Raw genomic sequence first — 10,351 nt, 5'->3', positions numbered from 1 at the left:
TTGTTGATGCCAACGGCATGAGGGCAACCGTCGGCTCACTTTCCCAATCTGAACTATGCCAGAAAAATATAGAGTTACTCTGAACCTGATAAAGGAAGCGAGTGATTCATGTGCCATGAAAAAAATACTAGCACTGTGCATGACTGTGGGAGACTAGAATTATAAAGGCATCCCCGTGATATATGGGGAGCAGGATCAATATACTCAATACAACCCCTTCACTGCAAGAAAGGACTGGCAAAGCATAACCACACTGGCTCCTATGGCGGGGATAGGGTTAAAGAATCCGGCAGATCTCAGGGGAATCCCGTGAAAATGAGGAGCGAATCGGTGATGGAGCTTGTGAGGCCGCAGGGAATATGTTCCCCTGCAAATACAAAATATGTATTGAAGAAATCATATCAGAACGGTTAAAGCCGCACCTTGCAGCCCGGAGCGGTACGCTCTCTCCTCTTCTGCAAAGGTTACAACATTCAAAACTACAATTACCCATATACTGCAGCATCCGGTCCATGGACACAGATCACTCTTCATTTTCACCCTTTTAAAACAACAATCATAAGCCCTTTAATGAGTGTGCCTGGAATACGTCAGGGACAGCTGACCTTATAGAAAAAGGGTCTTGTATTCATCATAAATAAGAGCACGGGTATATACCATGTAATGTTACAGCTCCTATACAGGACAAAGCATTCTCTGTCTAGTATGTATGTATGTATGTATGTATGTACGCACGCACGCGCACGCACACACACTAAATATATCCAGCCGGCACTCCATTAGCATAAACGTACAGGTCGGTGCAAGTCCCATAAAGTATTTGTAAGATAACGATACCGTGTTAGTGCCACGAAATCAGGAGACTGCACTCAGTCTTAAGCAGGAAAAAGGTGTATTAGCAACAGGGCACATTGTGCCAACATTTCAGTCCCCAAATGGGACCTTCCTCAGGGTGGTGCAGTGAGGGAAAGACAATACCTGAACATGTATACCCCAAACACCAGCCTGACAATCAAATAATTAAACAATTAACCCCAAATCAATTACATGAAGCAAAAGCTTGCCAAACCTGTTAGGGGTCAACAGATTGTATAATTTTGAAGTATTACTACTACACAACCAGACCAGCTGAAATATACTGATTTAATCCTATAGGAGAGTGCATTGTAAGGGGTACTTTGGGGGAGAGGCACCGCAGGTCTTGCAGTTATCACTCCACTCCTTTTCTATATATATATATAGGTTGCAGACCTGCCTAAGACATGCAGATGAGCATACAGCTATATTTGCATATTTGCTTTCCTGTGGAGGGTTTTTGTCACTTTTTTTACTCACCATAACTTAACTCAGTATTATGTTTTTTATATATATATATATATATATATATATATATATATATATATATATATATATATACCATATATATATATATATACAGGACCCCTATAAGCTCATATTGAACCCCCAAAATAACCGCAACATATATATATATGCGTATAAGTGTCAAAGAGGAGTGCTACTGAGCATGGCAATATATATTTAAAACCAGAGACAGAACATGAAACAGACAGAGCCCAGTGCTACATCTAATGACACAAATACACAGTACAGTGCCTATATATATATATATATATATATATATATATATATATATATATATATATATATATATATATATATATATATATATATATCTTTTGAATAAAATGGTCTTTTAGTTTAACTCTTTGGCCAAAGAGTGCTCTGTCTGTGTTTCATGTTCTGTCTCTGGACCAGCAAGGTGATACAAAAGACAGCACTCACCAGGTAAAGTCCAAATAAACTGTATTCCAATGTTTCTATCCTCTTCAAGGGATCTTGCTCTTGCTCAAGCACACCCCCTTGAGAAAGATCCCTTGAAGAGGATCGAAACGTTGGAATTTGTGTGAACACTCTGAATACAGTTTATTTGGACTTTACCTGGTGAGTGCTGTCTTTTGTATCAGATTACATCACACACACACACACACACACACACACACACACACACACACACACACACACACACACACACACACACACACACACACACACACACACACACACACACACACACACACACACACACACACACACACACACACACACACACACACACACACACTTTATTCCCTGACATCACATGACAGATCTGATTACATGTAGAATTCCCTTCTTCAGACAATAAACATTAGAATTAGAGGTGGTCATGTCACTTTATCTCCCAGAGCCAGGAACCATTAGATTGCCAGCTCTGCGGGGCAGGGACACACTGGCCCTGGGATCAGTGCTCCAGATAAACCCATCCACGTGATCACGTGACTGTCAGATCGTGTGTGTGTGTGTGTGTGTGTGTGTGTGTGTGTGTGTGTGTGTGTGTGTGTGTGTGTGTGTGTGTGTGTGTGTGTGTGTGTGTGTGTGTGTGTGTGTGTGTGTGTGTGTGTGTGTGTGTGTGTGTGTGTGTGTGTGTGTGTGTGTGTGTGTGTGTGTGTGTGTGTCATACATAGCGCCACCTGGTGGCCGTGCTGCCTGAACGACATCGATGTTTCCCCGCACTCCCAGGCCGGAAGCTGAGCGCCGAACCATCGTTCAATGTCATGGCGGCTCCCAGTGTGCATGCTGACTGATCCGGGGAGGATCCCGGTAACGGCTTCTTCGGCAGGCAACGCGTTAATGCGGCGCGCATATGTGTTGGAGAGAGAAGAATGGGAGAGATAGAGAGAATGGGAGAGATAGAGCGAGAGAATGGGAGAAATAGAAAGGGTGAGAGAGAGAATGGGAGAGATAGAAAGGGTGAGAGAGAGAATGGGAGAGATAGAAAGGGTGAGAGAGAGAATGGGAGAGAGAAGAAGGGTGTGGGCTCTGTGGAGGCGATGAGATGAGTCTCCGCTTCACAAAACATCTAGGCCCATCCTGAGTGTTAGTAAGAGGGGTGGAGAAAGAGAGAGAGATGTGGGACAGTTGAGACTGCAGCGACTGACACTTCTGATCAGCTCTATACAAGGAGTGACACTCAGTCTATGATTGAGCTGCTCCCAATGAGTGACACTATGAATAAGTCAGACTACATTGTGAGTGGCACTCCCTGCATGTGAGTGAACCTGGCTGCCTGCTGATACTGGCCACGTGTGTGCCCTGTTCCTCAGCTGCGAGGTGTCTGTCAGAGTTTGAGAGCAGGTAGGAGGCCCCTGGAGCCTGTTTCTGGGTCACAGTTCTGGTTCCCACGTCTCTCTTCATTAAATACTCAGTGGGGATCTGGTGTCAGTCATTTGCTACCACAAAAGAATCCCAGGGCTTCTGTGGTGTTTTCCAAATCAGAATAATGGGACCATGTCAAACAACTCTACCTCTAGGACCCCACAGTATAAAGCTATCTAAAGCTAAGGGCTGTTATATAGAGCATGCGGCCGTGCGTGCCTATGCGAACGCGCGTGCACGTGCTGCATGCTTTTCGTAAATATAGTGAGGGGCAGTATACTGGGAAGGTACAGTGTGTGTGTATGTGTGTGTGTGTGTGTGTGTGTGTGTGTGTGTGTGTGTGTGTGTGTGTGTGTGTGTGTGTGTGTGTGTGTGTGTGTGTGTGTATGCATGTGTAATTTATTTATTTAAAAAAAAAAAACAATTGGTAAAAATAAAATATTTATTACGTTTGTGCAGACTCACAAATACACACATATACACACATATACACACTCATGCATACATATATACACACATACATACATTTAGCGCCGGTCGCGGCACGAAAAGATTCTTTTCCCCGTCTTCCCCGCTCCCCTCTCCATGCCGTGCGCGCGTGCGGCCCTCGTATAGAAGGGCTGACTCATGTCAGCCAACTAAAATTCCGCGCACGCACGGCACTATAGAACGTGCCTAAGTCTTGACTGCCTTGTTGATTTTGATTTGTATGTAAGCTCATAGCTGATATGTTTAAGTCCCCTGTAAATATTGAAATATCCTTGTGATTGTGAATTCATTATTATCTTTAGAGTTTTCACAGAGGACATTGTTTCGTTCCTGAGCTGCCAACATGTCAGATGTTGATGCAGTGGCAGACTCCTTGAAACAGGTGATATTAGGAGATGGAGACCCTGTGCCTCATCATGTGTTGAGCCCGGACATGTTGCTTGTCACTATCGGAGCCACGGTTCCCACAGGGTTTGAATTCACAGCAGCCGAGGAAGTGAAGGAGAAGCTGGGTTGTCATTGCAAAATCAGCAAAGATCGGGGCAAAATCTACTTTCAGATTGGAGAGGAGAGCCTGGCACAGGTGGGTCGAAGGCATTACCTGCATCAGATGCAGAGCTTTGGGTCAGAGTGAGGGTTTGGTGATGCGGTTCACCGCTAACGTGAAGTCTCTGCTATTCCTCAGGTTCACCATCTCAGGTCTGTGGACAATCTGTTTGTTATAGTTCAGGAGTTTACAGACTTCCCCTTTAATGAATCAAAGGTGAGCGTGACATGGGAGAGAAGCGGACAGTCAGTGATGTTCTTGTGCTGCCTTGTTTATTTCTCCCTTTCTCCGGCTCTCTCTCTCCCCCTTCGCCTATTGTCATGTGAGTGACGGCAGATCCTTTCTGGGAAGTGCTAGGAGCTTCTGAGAGGAAAAACCGCCCTGGATCTGATGAGCTTCCTGTGTCTTGTGTCCCACTTCTAAAGCTCATGTGATGTGGCTCCTAAAATAATATATTTTAACATAAACACAAAGTATAAACTAGTCTGAAAACTCCTCAGTCACCTGTTCCTGTTTATGGTTCTCTCTGGCAGAGCGCAGGTTAATGGTCTCGCTCTGTGTCCCCTGCAGGAGGCTGCTCTGCAGGATTTTCAGAAGATGGCAGAGATGTTGCCATGGGAGAGAGCGCTGGGTATCTGGAAACTAAACAACACCCTAAAGAAGAAGAAGAAGCAGCGCAAGAAACCGGGGAATGGAGGGAAGGAGAGGAAGCCCCAGCCGGCGGTGTCATCCGTCCTGGAGACTCCAGGAGGGCAGGAGATGGGGAGCACCGTGGGCCAGCAGGAGCCGGCAGTCTCATCCGACCTGGAGACTGCAGGAAGGGAGGAGACGGGGGGCACCGAGAAGCAGCAGCCGGCAGCTCATATCCCCGGTAACTCCGCAGGAGAGAATCTGCAGGCGGAAGGCACGGAGAAGCTGCCGGCGAGTCCCAGCTCGCAGGCTCCGTCACCAGATGATGCACATGGTAATGACGTGGACTCACAGCCAGGCTCCCAGGTGCAGCAGGAAGTCCAGGAGGGTGGCATCACTGCAGACGCTGGCAGCGTCCTAAAATTCCGTGTCACCTGCAACCGAGCTGGGGACAAACACAGCTTCACATCCAATGAGGCAGCGAGGGACTTCGGAGGGGCCGTGCAGGAGCACTTCCAGTGGAAAGCCGACATGACTAACTTCGACGTGGAGGTGAGGAGAAGAGTAATAGGGTGTTATACCGAGTGAAAGACAATTTTACATGCATACATTTCTGCCCTGAGGAGCTACAGTCTCATTTAGGCTGCGCGTATAGTGCCCGCGACCAGCGGCGCGACGGGTGATGTCACCCGTCGCTGCTAGTGAAAGTTATATTTCGCTTTGCGTTGGCGGCGCGGGCGTACTGGCATTTGATTTGTTCAGGGGCTGTCACATGAGGCGACAGCCCTTGAAAAATCAAATATTGCCAGCTTCCAAAGTTCGCGACGCGATGTCGCTCCATCGCGCTTACTATAAGCGCACGCGGCGGCGGCAATGTATTTGTTTTTGGGCGACGTCGGCCGTCGCGGGCACTATACGCACGGCCTTGGGTTGCGTGAGGCACCCAAATTCACGAGCAGCTGGCAATATGCTTCAAAGCGTGCCGTCCCATTACAAAGACCAGCATCTTTACCCCCAGGCGTTATAGCTGACCTTTTTGACAATTTCATGCTGCCCCTATCTTAGGGGTATCTGACCGTAACCAGACTCCTGCAGGTTTTTTTTCCATATGGTCCAGTAACAGACCGAGTGTAGTGTAAGAGACACTTTGTATCAGCACGTACTTTGGTGATTCAGATACAAGTCTGCCTGGAGGATACAGACTCTCAGCCTCACTGTCTGTTCCCAGGTGCTGCTGAACATCAGTTATAACGAGATGCTGGTGGGAATCGCGCTGACCGAGGAGAGTCTGCATCGCAGGAACATCACGCACTTCGGTCCCACCACCCTGCGCTCCACGCTGGCGTACGGCATGCTCAGGTGATGTCACTGCGCAGCGCTCAGAATGTACGGAGACTGCTCACTCCCGAAACTTTACCAGGATCAACACAGTCAGTGCTCACATTATGAGACGTCAGTGGTAACTATACCAGGGGGGACATCATCACTCCCCCTTTGTGCCAGTTCTAACCTCCGCCGTGTTGGAGGGATCTGCAGTGCAGTCTCAGTGCCGCGCTCAATTTCCAAACCCATTGTGCTTATATAACATTAAAACAAACCCTTCACCACCACCATCTGTAGAAATATTACACGGCCATGGTCCAGAAATCCCTGTATTTGTTTGTTTTTTAGGGGATGGGGGTGTATAAAATGGCTGCCATTTATCCTCAGAAGGATAACTGCAATGAGACCTATAAAGATGATGCTTTTTAAGGGGATCCTGTACAGAGCTCTGTCCCTCCTCTGTCCCCAGGCTCTGCAACTTGCAGACGTCAGACGTCGTTATCGATCCAATGTGCGGAACCGGAGCCATCCCAATAGAGGTATTAGTGCAAACGGGCAGCCGTCCCACCCCTTCCCTGGCACGGTTAGCAGCAGTTCCTGAATTTCAGGAATTTAAACCTGCCATCTTTATTGTAAAAGCACCACATGTCATAAAATACACAGCGCACGCTGCTTCCATCCGCAGCGGCAGCGAGCAGCTCTGGGGCTTAGTCATTCTTATGAATCCCAGCATAAAACTGTTTTTTATACTAATGTTTCTTGGGGGGGGGGAGGCCACCTAACCCCTCGAGTTGCCAGTTACATGAGGCTGACAAGGTTTCCAAACTAGCAGCAACTAACTACCCATGAGCGCTGATTACCCACAACAGAATAATTATAGGTCGCTTAATCACAGTAACTGCGGAGATCCCCATTTGCAATGGGCGTGCAGAGTTTGGGGTGCGGAGCGTGACGGGGCGATGTGTCTCCTTGTGCAGGGGGTGAGTGAGTGGCCAGGCTGTTTCTTCCTGGCTGGAGACAATAACTCACAGGCTGTGAAAAGAGCCGCCAGCAACATCATTTCTTTACTGAGGAAGCAGCAGAGCCCGGAGAGGTAACTGGGGAGGGGAAACAGGAGGAGTTAATATTTACTAGGGAATGAGCTGGAAGGTGTCTATACGTGAGCACCACTTAGCAAACACGGCTTTATATCTCAGACCAAAGGAGCAAATCCAGCACAGGAAGGATGTGAAGTGAGAGGGGGCTGTGATTTCTGCTCTATTATTCTTTGTACTTCTGTACATCTCTCTGCACCCTCACTTCCTCTGCACCACTGTGACACCACTGTGACGTGACCAGATGCAGAGGAAGCTAACATCCATCTGGACGTGATGTTCAGGGGTTGGAGAGCAGTATCCAGAGCAGGACGCTGCAAAGGCAATACACAAAATAATAAACAACTTTACAATGTGATTACACAAGGGAGAGAATACATAAGCCAGAAAATAGAGGGAAAGAGGACTGTCCGAGCTCAGTAACAGCGTTTCTCTCTTATGTATAATCAGCTTGGAGCACAATGACCGCGCAGCGTCTACAGTATTTCAGTGATTGGTGCTCACATCATTAGTACTCCGGCCTCTTGCGCTGTATATATCTGCAGTGTCGTCCTGTATACTGCCTGCATCGTCATACTGTATACTGCCTGCACCTGCATCGTCATAGTTGTATATAATCTGCAGTGTCATCCTGTGTACTGTCTGCATCTGCAGACTCTTCTCGCAAATGCTGATCTTTGTTTCTCCCTTCCTGACTCATCAGCGCCCCCCAGGGACTTCAGATAGATGCTGTTCACTGGGACATTTCCAGCTTGCCCTTGAGGAGCGGCTCCGTGGATGTCATCATCACAGACCTGCCGTTTGGGAAGAGGTGAGGAGCCGACCGACGTCACCTCCCAGGTGGAGAGCACAGGATGCTGTTTTCTGAGTTCACACACTGACACTTCAAAACGTCATTAGTTTGACTCCTGTTCAGGCACTGACCCAAAGAGCTTGCGATCTACCTGATTTGTGAGCTTCAGACAATAGTAACTTATCCCCCCCCCACCTTGGACACAGGCCTGCGACAAACCGTCTCCCCTCCGTTCAGATGTCACATCTGCTTTTTATAAATTGGTTCCTCCTAACGCTTCCTTCTTGTTGCCAGAATCGGGTCGAAGAAGAAGAACTGGGACCTGTACCCGTCCTGCCTGCGTGAGATGAGCCGGGTGTGCCGGGCGGGCAGCGGCAGAGCTGTGCTGCTCACCCACGACCGGAAATGCTTCATCAAGGTATAGTACTTGAGATGGGCTGGTCCTCACATCACTCATTATATAACGACGGTCACCATGTGTGCAGTGCTGTGTACAGAGGCACAAAGAATGTCTGCCCTTAAGGCCGCTGTTATGGTGGCGGCGTCGCTATGTGCGCACGCTTGCGTCCGCGTGCACTTCGGGGACTCTTGCCTGATTTCCTATTGTAGTTCCTCAAGTGCCCGCGGGGCCGCGACTGTCAACGCTGCTACATTTTGCCCCGACAAGTAAATTTGAGATTTCGGGCTGCAGTCAATGAGGGCAAACCAGCTCCGTGATGCCCCCGATCGCCTCCCCAATCGCCTGCAGCCTAGGGCACAGATTGCTGGGGCTGCAGGAGTGCGCACGGTAGCCCGCGCCGCCACCATGAGCTCGGCCTGAAAGATGACATGTTTGCTGCAGTCGCAGCTATTTGACGCTGTACCCCCACTACAAAGATCAGTGTATTATACAGCACTGTGGCTACTAATTTCTGAGTACAGAGTGTCTGTGTCTAGGACGTTTGGCCGCAACTAAATCGCCAGGACGACTCACCGCAGGTCGTCTTGCCGCCATCTTTAAATATCTTCCCTCGACCGCAGGGCACCTGGCACGGCCGCCGCTGCGACGGTATTTGTGAGCGCGCCCGTGCATGCGTTCACATCAGCAGAGCACCGGCGGCAATTTGGGCGTGGCCAAATGTCCCATTCCGAGAAAAAAGGGGGTGTCTGGGGCACACAACCACGGGGTGCATGCAGTAGGGCCACGATGACCACTCCAGCTTGAGCGAGTCTCCGAGTCGCCCTCCACTTGGTTTCAAGTTGAATCCATCAATAGTAAAAATATAAAAAATGGGTGTCGTTTCGGACCCACTAGTGATGGAATAAACTTGAGCTTTTATTGATACCCAGTGGAGCTCGGTGGATTCCCCTCTCTCCCCACACATACAGGATCACAGCCAGGGTTCCGCTCTGCACCGCAGTGAAGGTGACCTTTATATTATTCGTGCCCGGGTGGGACACTGAGACAGAGAGGTGTGTGTGTGTGTGTGTGTGTGTGTGTCAAGCTCCTTAACCCCTGCACTGCCTCCTTCCTCCCTCTGCTTTTCAGGCCTTGGCGAAAGCAGGACACCTATGGAGAAAAGTGCACACTGTCTGGGTGAACATAGGGGGGCTGCACGCTGGCGTTTATCTCCTGAAACGGACTTCGCACAACGGCGCCCGAGACGCGGCAGAGGAGGACTAACTTACGGGGGCAGTCACAGGGAGCCTGCCCGCTCGCCCACCCCAGGGTTTCCCTGCCCAGATCACACGCTCCCCATGTTACTGGAAGAGTTTCTTATCTCTGGCACTGCGGGAGATATGTGATCTGTCACGATTCCCATCGTTGTTTTGTGTTTGTTTTGTTTACCTGCAGTTCGTTTCAGGTTTTAAACCGTTGAACATTGCACATTGCGGTTTCTTTTTGTTTCTATCTGTAAGGCGGCGTACTAAGGGATACGAGTCACCACTTTATAGTTCCGGTTTTTCGTTCAAGAAAAATGTATGTATTTTTTGCATTTCTCCATTAATGTTGAATAAACCTACAACATAAAACCCCAAAAAAGCTTTTCCCCTATGTTAAATAAATGTATTTTTTATTTTTTTGAAGTCCTACCCCACGACCCCTACCTGAGGTTCCACTCAGTGACAAACCAGCATTGCGTGAGTTAAGGAGAACTTGATGCAATGTTATGAGCAAAAGATGAACAGCAGCAAGTGAGCGGAGCGCTGACCCCCGTATTTCCACTGCATCCGATCTACGGGCGTCAGCTCAACACAGTGTGGCAAGAATGTGTGTTA

At 48.5% G+C, this 10,351-nt stretch overlaps 1 protein-coding gene across 2 annotated transcripts; it reads left to right on the top strand.

Moving 5' to 3' along the window:
- Positions 1–2,533: 2,533 nt before the first annotated feature.
- THUMPD3 (THUMP domain 3 tRNA guanosine methyltransferase) lies at positions 2,534–10,115 on the top strand. Of its 2 annotated transcripts, none has more exons than XM_075574680.1 (10): positions 2,534–2,661; positions 4,008–4,288; positions 4,391–4,468; positions 4,823–5,434; positions 6,111–6,241; positions 6,675–6,744; positions 7,183–7,298; positions 8,003–8,110; positions 8,387–8,510; positions 9,621–10,115. In XM_075574680.1, exons 2-10 carry the CDS (start codon positions 4,049–4,051, stop codon positions 9,753–9,755), a joined length of 1,614 nt encoding a protein of 537 aa, XP_075430795.1. In that variant the 5' UTR covers positions 2,534–2,661; positions 4,008–4,048; the 3' UTR covers positions 9,756–10,115. The 2 variants fall into 2 exon arrangements, with proteins under 2 accessions (XP_075430795.1, XP_075430796.1); XM_075574681.1 differs by having other exon boundaries at positions 2,560–2,676.
- Positions 10,116–10,351: the final 236 nt, after the last annotated feature.

Source organism: Ascaphus truei, chromosome 17 (assembly GCF_040206685.1).
Source record: "Ascaphus truei isolate aAscTru1 chromosome 17, aAscTru1.hap1, whole genome shotgun sequence".
NCBI classification, from domain to species: domain Eukaryota; kingdom Metazoa; phylum Chordata; class Amphibia; order Anura; family Ascaphidae; genus Ascaphus; species Ascaphus truei.
This window is presented reverse-complemented; position numbering and strand designations above follow the sequence as displayed.